The 13,659-nt window shown below is 53.4% G+C and overlaps 1 protein-coding gene across 1 annotated transcript; it reads right to left on the bottom strand.

The window, feature by feature from the left end:
* Positions 1–2,277: 2,277 nt before the first annotated feature.
* On the bottom strand, positions 2,278–2,673 carry LOC141025960 (uncharacterized). The gene has a single exon (XM_073501891.1). It carries the CDS (start codon positions 2,671–2,673, stop codon positions 2,278–2,280), a length of 396 nt encoding a protein of 131 aa, XP_073357992.1.
* Between the last annotated feature and the right edge of the window lie 10,986 nt (positions 2,674–13,659).

The raw sequence follows: 13,659 nt of genomic DNA, 5'->3' as shown, positions 1-13,659 counted from the left end.
TCTGCTCACTAGGAAGTTTAGGATGGGCTGCGCCCAAGATGGTGCTTCTACCACTATCATCATAGCAACAGGAATTAGGGCGGTTGGGTTGGGAGGTGGCGGGTCGGAGACGGCCATGGCTTGCTGCGTCATTGAAGTCCCGGGGCTGACTGCTGCAGTCCCCAGGCCGGGTTCTGAAGTCCCCGAGCCGGGTTCGAGTGCTGAAGCCCCTGGGCCGCTTGCCGAAGTCCCCGTGCCGACTGCTGAAGTCCACGAGCCTGTTCCGACTGCTCCGGGGTCATCCGGCACGAAGATGGATTTTGATTCCGGCGAAGGCTTGATAGATGGCTTGCGCAGGCACTCGAGTGAAACGCCGGCTGTTATGGCTTCCCGGCTAGAGCCGATCCGGGCCAGGGCGTCGGCTGGTTCATTGTCGGCCTGTGGCACATGGAGGAACTCGCGCCCGTCGAAGTGTCCGCTGATCTGCTGGACGAGGAAGCGGTAGCTTGCCATGTTTGCACCATTGGCATCCCAGTCACCAGACGACTGCTGGACCACCAAGTCCGAGTCGCCATAGCACAGAATCCGGCGGATGCCAATCTCCTTGGCAAGCCGGAGCTCGTGGATGAGCGCCTCATACTAGGCCACTTTGTTTAGCTGACCTTTTCAAAGGGGAGAAGGAAGACTTCACTCGCATGAAATGTCGGGAAGGTTTCTCCATGTATAACCCCATCGACTGGATGAGTTTTTTGTGGCCTTACTCAACCTTTTTCCAGAGTTATGCTAGTCGGCAAAGTGGATATGCAGCGTGTACTCGAGCTTGTCGCCTTTGGGAGAGTTGAGGACGATGCCGGCTCCCAAACCGGTGCGCATCTTCGAGCCGTCAAAGTGCATCTGCCAATGGATGGAATCCGGCGCTCGCGGCAGGTACTAGGTGTCCGCCCAGTCGACTAGGAAGTCGGCCAGCGCTTGGGACTTGATGGCGGTGCGGGGCTGGTAGAGGATCGTGTGGGGAGCTAGCTCGATGGCCCACTTCGCCACCCGGCCTGATGCATATCTGTTGCCAATGATCTCGGCAAGTGGGGTGGTGCAGATGACCGTGATGGTATGCTCCTAGAAGTACTCCTTGAGCTTCTTGGCGGCAAAGTATACACCGTAGCACATCTTCTGGAAGTGGGGGTAGTTCTGCTTGGAGGCGGACAACACCTCACTTAGGTAGTAGACGGGCCTCTGGACCGGCTGTGCCTTGTCGTATTCTGGACGCTCGACCACGATCGCGGTGCTCACCACCCGGTTGGTGGCGGCGATGTAGAGGAACATGGGTTCCTTAGCAGCCGGCGCAACCAGAACAGGCGGCGTGGCCAGCATCCACATGAGCTGGAGAAAGGCCTCGTCCGCCTTGTCGTTCCACTCAAAGTAGGTGGTCTTCTTCATCAATTGATACAAGGGGAGGGCCTTATCACCCAGCCGACTGATGAGCCGGCTGAGAGATGCCAAGCACACGGTGAACTTCTGGACATCCTGCAGCCGGGTGGGCCTCTGCATCCGCTCAATGGCCTTGACCTTCATGGGGTTACACTTGATGCCGCGTTTAGCGACAAGGAAGCCAAGGAGCTGGTCGGCTGGTACTCCGAAGACACATTTCTCCGGGTTGAGCTTGATTTGAAAATGGGGCAGATTCTCAAAGGTCTCCTTGAAATCCTCCAGAAGGGTGCCGCGCTTCTCCGTCTTCACCACAATATCGTCTACATAGACGTGGGCATTTCTGCCGAGTTGCTTGAGGAGAGACTTCTGCATGCAATGTTGAAACATGGTGCCAGCATTTATCAGGCCGAACATCATGGTCAGGTAAGAGAAGGCTCCGAATGGTGTGATGAAGGTGGTCTTCAGCCGATCGGCCGGGTTCAGCTTAATCTGGTGGTAGCCGGAGTAGGCGTCAGTCACTTGATCTATCTGAGGCAAGGGAAACGGATCCTTGGGGCAGGCTTTGTTGAGGCTAGTGTAGTCAATACACATACGCCACTTGTTGTTCTTCATCAAAATGAGGACTGGGTTTGCAAGACAGACTGGGAAGAGCACTTCCATGATGAAGCCGGCTGCCAGAAGCCGGGCGATCTCTTCACCAACAATCCTTCTCTTCTCTTCTGACAGGCAGCGGAGGGGTTGCTTGACCGGCTTTGCATCCGATCTCACATATAGCTTGTGATCGGCGAAATCCGTCGAAACACCTGGCTTGTCTTTGGGAAACCATGCAAAGATGTCCCAATTCACACAGAGGAAATCAACGAGCTCGCTTTTCTATTTGTTGTCGAGGTTTGAGCTTATGACAGCAAACCTCTCTGGGTGCGTAGGATCCAAGGCAATCTTCTTGGTTTCTTTGGCAGGCGGGAAGGAGCCCTGAGCCTCCGTGTCCTTGGGGTCGGATGGCATGTCTGGCTTCTCGCCGGCCATTGCCACCATCCGGTCAAGGAGGCGCTTTTCTTCGGCAATGACGAGGGACTCGGTCAGCCGACTGCTAGCAGCGACGCACGCGAGCGACTTCTGGTAGTCGTCGGCAATGGTGATGATGCCCTTGGGACCCGGCATCTTCATCTTGAGGTATGCGTAGTGCGGTACTGCCATGAAATTGGCGAGTGCTGGTTGGCCCAAGAGCGCATGGTAGGGGCTTTCCAGATCAACCACCTCGAACCACATCGACTCACGGCAGAAATGGAGATTGTCACCGAACAAGAACGTCTATCTTGATATTGCCCATTGCAGAGCAGGAAACTCTAGGTACGATGTCATGGAAGACATTCCGGCAGGGCAGGAGCTGCTTCTCCTTGATGCCCAGCTTCTCCATGGTGTAACGGTAGAGGATGTTGATGGTGCTACCCGCGTCTATCTAGATCCACGAGAAATGGTAGGCCCGCCTTTCCGTTGAGAATGTTGAGTCCAACACCCTAGCATAAGCACCCGGCGATAGCATCATGGCCGAGTGGTCAGCACGGCTCCAGCTGATGGGCCTCTTAGACCAGTGCATTAATTCGGGACCTCTGAGGCGACGACGTTCACCTCCCAGTGGTGTTGGTGCCGGCTGTGCTTATCGTCGGCTTCACTGGTGAATATGACATAGGTGGCGTTGGCGTTGGGGAACTAGTCTTCGATCATGCCGGCCTGAATGGCCGCCGGCTGCTAAGGAGGAGGAGCTGGCGGGCCAGCATGCGGAGCCGGCAGGCCCTCGCCCTTGGTAATTCTAGTGAGCCAGTGGCATTTCCGAGTGGTGTGGTTAGACGGCTTCATGCCGCTGTGGAACTTGCATAGGACGTCAAGTGCTTGCTCGAAGGAGAAGGCGGGCAACCAAGCGGGCTTGCTGCCCTTTTGACGCTTGGGGCCGGGTTGCCCCTCCAGCTGCTGGTCTTCGACTGTCGTAACTAGCCGGCTGTTGGAGGCCGGTTGCTGGGCATTGCGCTTGTTGTCGTTCGGCTGATGGGGCCGACTTGAGTCACCAGCTGGCGTGTGAGGAGCCGGTGGGAGCACCTTCTCGGACGTGTCGACCTGAACCTCCGACTTCATGGAGGAGTCGACGGTGGCGTACTTGTTGGCCACGATCGGAAGCTCATCCAAGGTGGTCGGCTCGTCGCACAAGAGCTTGTGCTTGAGCAAGGTGCCCTCTCTGCACCCGGCGGTGAAGTTCTCGATGGCCTGCACCTCGTGCACCCCTTCGCAGGAGTTGCGCAACTCGGCCCAGCGCGTCAAGTAGTCCCGACTGGACTCAGTCGGACCCTGAACGCACATGGAGAGCTGGCGTGGCTTGGGGGCGCTTGTAGGTGCTGGTGAAGTTGCGGATGAAGACATCAGCGAAGTCCAGCCAGCTGTTAATGCTGTAGGGCTTGAGGATGTTCAGCCATGTCCGGGCGGTGCCCTGGAGCATGAGCGGAACGTACTTCACGGCAATGCGCTTGTTGCCATTTTCTATGCTGACGGTCATGGAGTAGTCGACAAGCCAATCATCCGGCTTCACGGAGCCATTATACTTGGGAGTATCTCGGGGGAGCGAGAACCCTTTGGGGAAGGGCTCGTCGAGAATGCGGGGGCCAAAGCAGGCTGGGCCGATTGCATCTTCTTCTTCTACGGCTAGGGACCGGGCAAGCCGCTCGATCCGTGGCGTGCATCGTTCTCTCCGACTCCTTCACGGGGGCAAAGCCGGCCTCCGAGAGTCGGATGGTCAACAGGCGGTGGGCAGGCACACCTCTCTCCGCGAGGGGGAACCAGACGGTCGTCCCGCCATTCTTCTGCTCGTGGGAGGCCATCTTGGTCGCGCACAATCATGATGCGGGTGTGCCGACTGCGGCTAGTGGCCGACTCTTCGTCTCACCAATCGCGAGCACCGCTTGTTGGGGACCGGGAGGTCGCTCCATGCTCAAGGCGGGGGGGGGCGGGGGGGGGGGGGATGGTTTTTGTCTTGCCTGCCGGATTCCACCACGCGGCGGCCCACGTCCTGCTACGCGGTTGCAGCGTCGAGGAGCTGCTGGAGGCGCGCCATCTGGCTGTGATGCTCGTCGCCTTCCAGGTGGTCCAGTTTCTCTACGGCCGCCTGGGCGGCGCGCAGGTTCTCCATCGGGGTAGCGTAGACTGGGCGTCCGACAGCCAGCATACTAGCGATCGCTACACCGCGTTGCCGAATCATGCCGGTTTGGCTGGGCTCGCCAGCTGCTGGGGTGTTGCCCGCAGCGCTATCGATCCCGCGCTGCCAGGCTTCAGCGCGGCGACTCATGGCCTCCAGCTTGTTGGCGCTATCAAGGAGCGAGACGCGGAATGCTTCCAGCGTTGCTCCGTCAGTGTTGGCAGTGACAGGGGTAGACATGCCCTACAGGGTGACCCGCAGCAGGACCTGGGGTGCTTCATCAGCGTCCCCGCTGCGGTCGGTGACCATCACCTCCGTGATGAGGCCGGCGTTGGCTCCGCCAGCGACAGGAGGGAGCGGGTCGTCGATGATCACCATGTTGACTGGGAAGGCATCGGTCGAAACCGCGTCGGAGTCGATGAGCATCTTGACGGGCGGATCGATGGAGCCGACGGACTCCAAGTCGGAGGCGTGGTCGTTGGCGATGCAGAGCTTGCCAACGAGGTCGACGAGGCAGCTCTGGGAGCTGGCCGCACCTACATCGGGCACGGGCTGGTCGGACAGGCTGATCCCGACGATGAGATCAGCGAGACAGCTCGCAGCGCAAACGGCCTCCGCGTCGCGAAGCATGCTGACGCAAACGCCATCGGGCGTGCCGGGCTGGCTGCGCTCGCCAGGAAGGAAGAGGGTTCCCGTCCAGAACGTGTTCCCGGCCGACGCTGTACTTAGCCCCACGGTGGGCACCAGATGTCGGGGATATCTAGCGACGTATGCCAGGGGGTGGCTTATCATGGATGGGGACAGGAGTAGGTCGTCGGGCCCTGGAAGCGGGAGTGAGTGAGATCTCGAATGCCTACGAGTCTTACCCAGCTTCGGGGCTCTCCGTGGAGATAACACCCCTAGTCCTACTCTATGGGCTCTCTGCATGTTGACTATCGTCAATAGGGGGCTACAAGGTTGCTCCTTGAGCTGTTCGGCTAGAGGAGGAAGAAGGGAAAGGTTAGCTCCTTCTCCTCTCTGGCTACGTGTGTGTATAATGGCTAGGGTCTTGAACCCTTCGCATGGGTGAACCTAGGGGGTTTATATAGGCCTACCCCCAGTGGTACAATGCTAATCCGACCGGGTGTAGGACCCGGCCGTCAGTGTCTCTGGGTGCCGGTTTCTCCATCGGCTGCTGGGGCCCGCCGCCTGGTGTGTCCCGCCGGCTGCCGCAAACTCGGCCAACAGGTAGGGCCTGACGCCTGCGGGCCATGCTGACACCCTTTTGCTGTAGCCTCGCCCTTGATGACGAGGGCTTTGTCGACGGGCACATGGCCACAGTACTGCTGCCTGGCGGGCGCTTACTATAGCCACACTCAATCTCATCAGATTAATGGCGCGCAGACTCCGAGGGGAGGGAGGGCCGCCTGCTCGGGGTACACCGTCTTCTAGCTGCCCGCGGACAGGTAAGGCCCGCCGCCTGCAGGCCGTACGGACCGCCCATTGTGGGAGCATGGCGCCTGCTGACGTAGGTCACATCATGAGTCGCGTGACCATAGTGCGGCGCCGGCGAGGGGTGTCTCCTTGGTACACCCACTCCGTGGCCATGTTCCTCCGGGATTCGGGGGTGGCAGGTGGTCCTATAGCCACGCCCCGTCTCGTCGTAGTAAATGGGTGCAAACTTTGAGGGGACGCAGGGCCGCTTGCTAGGAGTCGGCTCCCTTGAGGCCACCTTCTGGTCGCACGCCGTCTTCTAGCAGACGGTGGAAGGAGCCAGCTGTACGTCCGGTAGGTGTGAGGGGCTTTGCTAGCCCGATGTCTTGAAATGCTATGGGGTGCTCATTGGGCCACCCGTGGTCAATCCCTCCGACAGTAACTTTGTTCGCGTGATGACCCACAATTATAGGGGATCATCTGTTGCTCTTTTCGATAAGTAAGAGTGTCGAACCCAACGAGGAGCAAAAGGAAATGACAAGTGGTTTTCTGCAAGGTAATGTCTGCAAGTGCTGAAATTGTAAGTAGCAGAGTAGTTTGATAGCAAGATAATTTGTAACGAGCAATTAACAATAGTAGTAACAAAAGTGCAGCAACGTAGCCCAATCCTTTCGAGGCAACAGGGCAAAACGGTCTCTTATGATAAGCAAAGCGTTCTTGAGGGTACACGGGAATTTCATCTAGTCACTTTCATCATGTTGGTTTAATTCGTGTTCGGTACTTTGATAATTTGATATATGGGTGGGCAGGTGCTTAGGTGCTATTCTTACTTGAACAAACCTCCTACTTATGATTAACCCTCCCACAAGCATCTGCAACTACGATAAAAGTATTAAGAATAAATTCTAACCATAACATTAAACTTTTGGATCCACTCGGTCCCTTACGGAGTAGCGCATAAACTGGGATTTGAGCTTCAGTCACTCTCCCAACCCATCATCTAATTGCTACTCCACAATGCATTCCCTTAGGCCCAAATATGGTGATGTGTCATGTAGTCGACGTTCACATGACACCACTAAGGGAATCACAACATACATACTATCAAAATATCGAACACATATGAAGTTCACATGATTACTTGCAACATGATTTCTCCAGTGACCTCAAGAAGAAAAGTAACTACTCACAAATAATAATCATGCTCAAGATCAGAGGGGCATTAAATAGCACATTGGATCTGAACATATAATCTTCCACCGAATAAACCATATAGTAATCAACTACAAGATGTAATCAACACTACTAGTCACCCACAAGCACCAATCTATAGTTCCAGTAACAAGATTGAACACAAGAGATGAACTAGGGTTTGAGATGAGATGGTGATGTTGAAGATGTTGATGGATATTGCCCTCCCCAAGATGGGAGAGTTGTTGGTGATGATGATGACGATGATTTCCCCCTCCGGGAGGGAAGTTCCCCTGACGGAATCGCTCCGCCGGAGGGTAAAAGTGGTCCTTCCCAAGTTCCGCCTCGAGACGGCGGCGCTCCGTCCCAAAAGTCATCCCCTTATTTTTTAGGTCAAAATGACCTATATACAAGAAGATGGGCACCGGAGGTGGGCCTGGGTGAGCACAACCCACCAGGGCGCGCCTGGGCTCCCTGGCGCGCCCACGTGGGTTGTGCCCACCTGGTGGGCTTCCTCTGGTAGTTATTTGCTCCAATATTGCTCAAATATTCCATAAAAAATCTTCGTGAAGTTTCAGCTTGTTTGGAGTTCATAGGTAGCCTGACGTAGCTTTTCTAGGTCCAGATTTCCAACTGCCGGAATTCTCCCTCTTTGTGTACAATTTGCATATTATGAGAGAAAAGACATTAGAATTACTCCAAAAAGCATTATTATGGATAAAAACATTATAAATAACAGTAAGAAAACATGATGCAAAATGGACGTATCAACTCCCGCAAGCTTAGACCTCGCTTGTCCTCAAGCGAAAACCGAAATCGAAAAACATGTCCACATGCTTTGAGAGAGAGGTGTCGATAAAAACAAAATACGGACATAGAAGCATCATGTTGATTATTATAATAACAACAAAATTAAACATAAGAATTTTATCATAGGATCTTTATCATATACTTCTCATGAATAGGTAACGATTTTGTCGGCGTCCTGGGAACGGGGGTTCCCAGACTTGCCTGCTTGCGGGCCGTGGCGTGGCTCCATCAACGGCCCGGTACGGCTCAGCATCGGCAAGCAAGAACTCAAGACCCTTGCCAGGGGCCAAGCCTCGCGAGGCGGACGACACCAAGACCTCCCTGGGGGCAGCCTCACTAGGCTAGCTCCCAAGGAGCAGAGATATAAATGCAAGGTGCAACTCACGAGGTTCACATGACGTGAGCCATGACGATCAAGGCCAGGCGGGCGCCAGAGGGCGCAGTGTACCAGTTTCCTCTTTGGTGCTAAGGAGGCAAGCGCAAGCACGGGGTCCTGAGCCATCAAGCAAAGATTTCCATATCAGTGTAATGAGACCGAGACCGCCAGGACGGCAGGATGGAGGTCATCGCGGATCCGACTGCAGCGTCACCACCAAAGCCTTTTGCAGGCGAAGACTACTTTTGTCAGGATAGCTTGTACTAGTTGTCTCCCTTCAAATTTGGCCGTTGTGGAATCCCTTCCCGCTTACATTTGGGAGGAGGACCAAGGCCACTATAAATAGGACTTAGCCACCACATAGCGAGGCATCTCGGATCGGGGCCATTCTACCCTGACCACCTCACCAGCTCATCAAGCTCAAGAACACCTCACCTCCTGAGGCTGTTCATCCACTGTACTAGTTCATCCTCAACCCCTCGAGGCAATCCACCACAAATCTAGAGTAGGGTATTACACCGGAAGGTGGCCCGAACCAGGATAAATCCCTGTGTCTCTTGTTCTTTGGGTTTGTCGAGCTAGGCCACGGGATCATGAGCGGGCAGGCTGGGGAGAGAGTGTTCTTCGTGCGCACCCCAGAGTTCGAACCTCTCAAGGGCCTGCGGAACCCTGAATCTGACATTTGGCGCGCCAGGTAGGGGTGTGTCGAAGCCTCATTTCCGTTGATCGATGCACCGCCGCCCCACTGCTTCCATGGCTGATGCCCGTCGAGCCCGTGCTGAGCGCCGAGCCGCTCTCGGTGCTCGCGTCGCCTAGACGGCGCCCGTCGGCGGGCGTCCCTGTCGTTCCCCATCACCCGCCGCCCACGCCGCCACCGGCCCGGCGGGGAACGAACAGCAAGCTTCATCGCTGCACCCCTCCGTGCGGAGCGACGGACGCGCCGCCACCCCGTCGCTGATTCCGGCCGGCTCGTATCAAGCTCGTCGTGGGTCCGCGAATGCACAGGCTGCGCTGCCCATGTCCTGCGAGCTCCTGCGCTAACGCCCCGTCGACGACCTCCATGAGGACTGGTTGAACCGCATCGCCGAGCTCATCAGCACCGCGGGGGGCTCTCCTGCACCATCCCTCTTGCTACCTCGTCTGCCTACCGTGCGGGTGATGTAGCCCATGGAGCGCTTCCGCCACCTCCGCGTCAAGATGTTGTCCTTGGACCGAGAGGCGCGGCCCCGCGGCAAGACCCACCACGCAGGGCGCCCGCGCGTGAAGAATAAAGCTGCCAGGAGGTCCAGCGGCCGCAAGAGGATGCTGCTGCACTCCTGGCACCACCACGTCAAGACCGCGCGCCGCCTGCGGCGGCAGCACGTGGGTTCCAAGACCAGGCTCCACCTCCACGACAAGCTCCAGTGACCACCCCGGGCTATCGCGCCTGCACCCCTGAGCTACGCAGCGTCGTCTGGCTGGGCAAGTTCAAGCCTGACCTGCCTGCACGCTACGACGGCACCCCGGACCCTCCGATATAACTAGACTCCGAAAACAGTTTCTTCTAGACTCAACAACGGCCAAACTACACGATCAATCAAGGGGGCTCCTAGGGTCGGTCGAGGCTCTGATACCAAATTGTCACGCCCAATATGCGATACTATCCTAAAGAGACTCGAAGGTCCCACGAAGGATAGAACCGCATATTGACACGCTTTTGCAAGGTGGATATCATTACATCAACATTACATAATAGACGGGGATACATACAAGGCATCCACATGCCGCAAGAATACATCAATACATCATACATAAGATCAAGATCCGACTACGGATGAAACACAAACAGAAGCTCAAACGACATCCACCCTGCTAGCCCAGGCTGCCGACCTGGAACCTATCCTCTGATCGAAGAAGAAGCAGAAGAAGAACTCCAAAACAAGAAACATCGCTCTCGCGTCATGATCATCGCAAAACCTGCACCTGCAACTGTTGTTGTAGTAAACTATGAGCCACGAGGACTCAGCAATCCCATTACCATGGGTGTCAAGACTAGCAAAGCTTAATGGGAAAGGAAGGGGTAAAGTGGTGAGGTTGCAGCAGCGACTAAGCATGTATGGTGGCTAACACACGCAAATAAGAGCGAGAAGAGAAGCAACGGAACGGTCGTGAAGCTAGCAATGATCAATAAGTGATCCTCAACTCCTACTTACGTCAAACATAACCCAGAAACCGTGTTCACTCCCCGGACTCCGCCGAGAAGAGACCATCACGGCTACACACGCGGTTGATGCGTTGTAGTTAAGTCAAGTGTCAAGTTCTCTACAAACGGACATTAACAAATTCCCATCTGCCACATAACCGCGGGCACGGCTCTCAAAAGTTTATACCCTGCAGGGGTGTCCCAACTTAGCCCATTAGAAGCTCTCACAGTCAACGAAGGATATTCCTTCTCCCGGGAAGACCCGATCAGTCTCGGAATCCCGGTTACAAGACATTTCGACAATGGTAAAACAAGACCAGCAAAGCCGCCCGAATGTGCCGACAAATCTTGATAGGAGCTACACATATCTCGTTCTCAGGGCACACCGGATTGTCCAAAGTTCCGGTAGGCCAGCCCAGCGTTGCCCCTGGTGGCCACCGGCTGCTGACAGGTTGGACCAACACTCGAAGGAGCACTAGCCCGGGGGGGGGGGGGTAAATAAAGATGACCCTCGGGAGCGCGACTCCCAAGGGAAAAAGGCTAGGTGAGGCAAATGTAAAACCAAGGTTGGGCCTTGCGGGAGGAGTTTTATTCAAAGCGAACTGTCAAGGGGGTCCCATAAACCACCCAACCGCGTAAGGGACGCAAAATCAAGGAACATAACACCGGTATGACGGAAACTAGGGCGGCAAGAGTGGAACAAAACACCAGGCATAAGGCCGAGCCTTCCACCCTTTACCAAGTATATAGATGCATTAATTAAATAAGAGAATATTGTGATATCCCAACAAAATTCATGATATCCATGTTCCAACATGGAACAAACTTCATCTTCACCTGCAACTAACAACGCTATAAGAGGGGCTAAGCAAAAAGCGGTCACATAGCCAAACAAAGGTTTGCTAGGAAGGGTGACAAAGGTTAGAGGTGGTTTCATGGCAATTTGGGAGGCTTGAGAAGCAAGTGATAGGTAGCGCGGCATAGTGATAGAACGAAGCAACTAGCATAGCAATGATAGTAATGAGATCCAAGGTGATGGTCATCTTTCCTGAAATCCCGCTAGGAAGAAGAACGAGTTCATGAAGAAGATGAAGCCACGAAGACGAACAAATCCTCACGATCGCAACGACACGGGAACTATCGAGAAGAAGCACACAACATGGTAAACACACCACACATGAACAAGGCATGATGCTCAACTAAGTATGATGCATGACAAGGCTACATGAAGCTACTCATGGCAAGAGATGATGCATACAAGAACAACACATCAAAGCAAGTTTAAATGAGGCCGGAAACAACGTATAACAATTCCGGTAAGTCCTCATATGCAAATTTCGAAATTGGTCCAGATCTGAATGAACCTTAAGTTCAATTTGTTAAACAGCAAGCTAAGATGCCCCAATATAATCTACACAAAATTCTAGTCTAGTTACATATAAAGTTCATTAGATTCGGAGCTACGGCCTAGAAGATATGAGCAAAACAAGTTAAACATGGCATTGATGCAAAAAGCATTCAAACATCAAGCAAACACACTCAAAACAAGGATGTAACAAGGTAACATGAAACTACATGAAAAACTAAGCAAGTTTCATATAGAGCATGCTCAAAACGGAGCAACGGTGCAACACATACACTCCAAACAAGATATAACAACGATCTGTCCAAAACAGCAACTAGGCATCTTGCAAGCATCAAAACAACATGCTACAGAAACTCAACATGAAAAAAAAGGCATGGACATGATGTACAGGTAAACCATGACAAAACATGAACAATGAGCTATCTCCAGAAATCACCAGAACATGCTCAAAAGGACATGACAAGATTGCAAATAATAACAGATTCACAGACTTGGCAGAATCACTGGACATGGCAGAAATAACATCAGGTTGTAAAGTTTAGAGCTATCAAGAAACATGCTAAATGAACATATCATAGCAACCAAAGCCATGGAATGGATCTACTAATTTCATAGAACAAAAGTCCCTTACTGAACATGAGCTAAAAAGGCACAGAAGATATGATGGCACCCAGGTAAACATAGCAAGTTTCATAAACAGATTCAGACTGTGTGAAAATAACAGTGCATGGCAGAATCGACGATAAGTAGGCATGTTGGTGAGCTTGAACCACTCACCACAGAGCAATACATGGCATGACAATGTAACCAACAGTAATATAGCATAAATATAAAGCTAATAATGGAAATATCATAGTCATAGGGTACATGGATCACTAGCAAAACACATGGCAATAACGAACTTCATGTTAACAGGCTGACAGAAACATTATTTAGCAAGTTGAGAGCAAGATTACAACAAGATACAGCAGGCTATAGTTGCAAACAAGGGCATGGATGGTTAGACCATAACATCTAAAACAAAACATCCTTACTAAACATCTCCAGATTATGCATAGAATAACTTGTAGAAGCAGGTTTACATGGCATCACAATGTAACAGCTAGAAAGTCACGGAAATCAGCAACATCATGGATGCTACTTTGCATGCTTGTGCTAGTCACCACATAGATCACAAAAATACAAGACAAGAACCACTGTAAATATGGAATGATGTAGTACAAAACTCATGTAGAGCTCATGCCCATAGGATGCACACACAAAATGCAATGAAAAAGACAAAACACCAAGTTCTGTAAACAGACAGCAGTTAACATCATATAGCACTCTTGCAATGATGATTAGGGCATCACGATGAACTCTAATGAACATGACGCAATGGAACCAAATAAAGAGCATCTCACAATGAACATTCTGACATATCATGCACGCAAAACGGAGCAGTACACACAAAGTTATGCAGGTCAAAGTATGCAACATGCTGATAAACAAAACCTGGGACTTAGAGAAAATTATACCCCGCGGAGAACGTGGACGGGACAGTGCGGGGCGGAGGGATCCGGGCACGGGACGACGCGTTTGGATGGAGGATGGGTGGATCTGGTCCACCCGGCCAGATACAAATCGGGGATGGGTCCGGGTCCGGCGACGGCGGCTCGCCGGAGGCCGGCGACGACGGGCGGGAGGCGCGGCGGTGACCGGGCGGCCAGGGGCGGCGCCGGCGCGGCGGACGTGGA

This window comes from Aegilops tauschii, chromosome 6 (genome assembly GCF_002575655.3).
Source record: "Aegilops tauschii subsp. strangulata cultivar AL8/78 chromosome 6, Aet v6.0, whole genome shotgun sequence".
NCBI lineage: Eukaryota > Viridiplantae > Streptophyta > Magnoliopsida > Poales > Poaceae > Aegilops > Aegilops tauschii.
The sequence above is the reverse complement of the archived record's forward strand: the minus strand, read 5'-3'. Positions and strand labels throughout refer to the sequence as shown.

What these genes read in the sequence shown, in the direction of transcription:
- LOC141025960 (XM_073501891.1), bottom strand. Translation starts at nt 2,673, where the DNA reads ATGTGGTTCGAGGTGGTTGATCTGGAAAGCCCCTACCATGCGCTCTTG.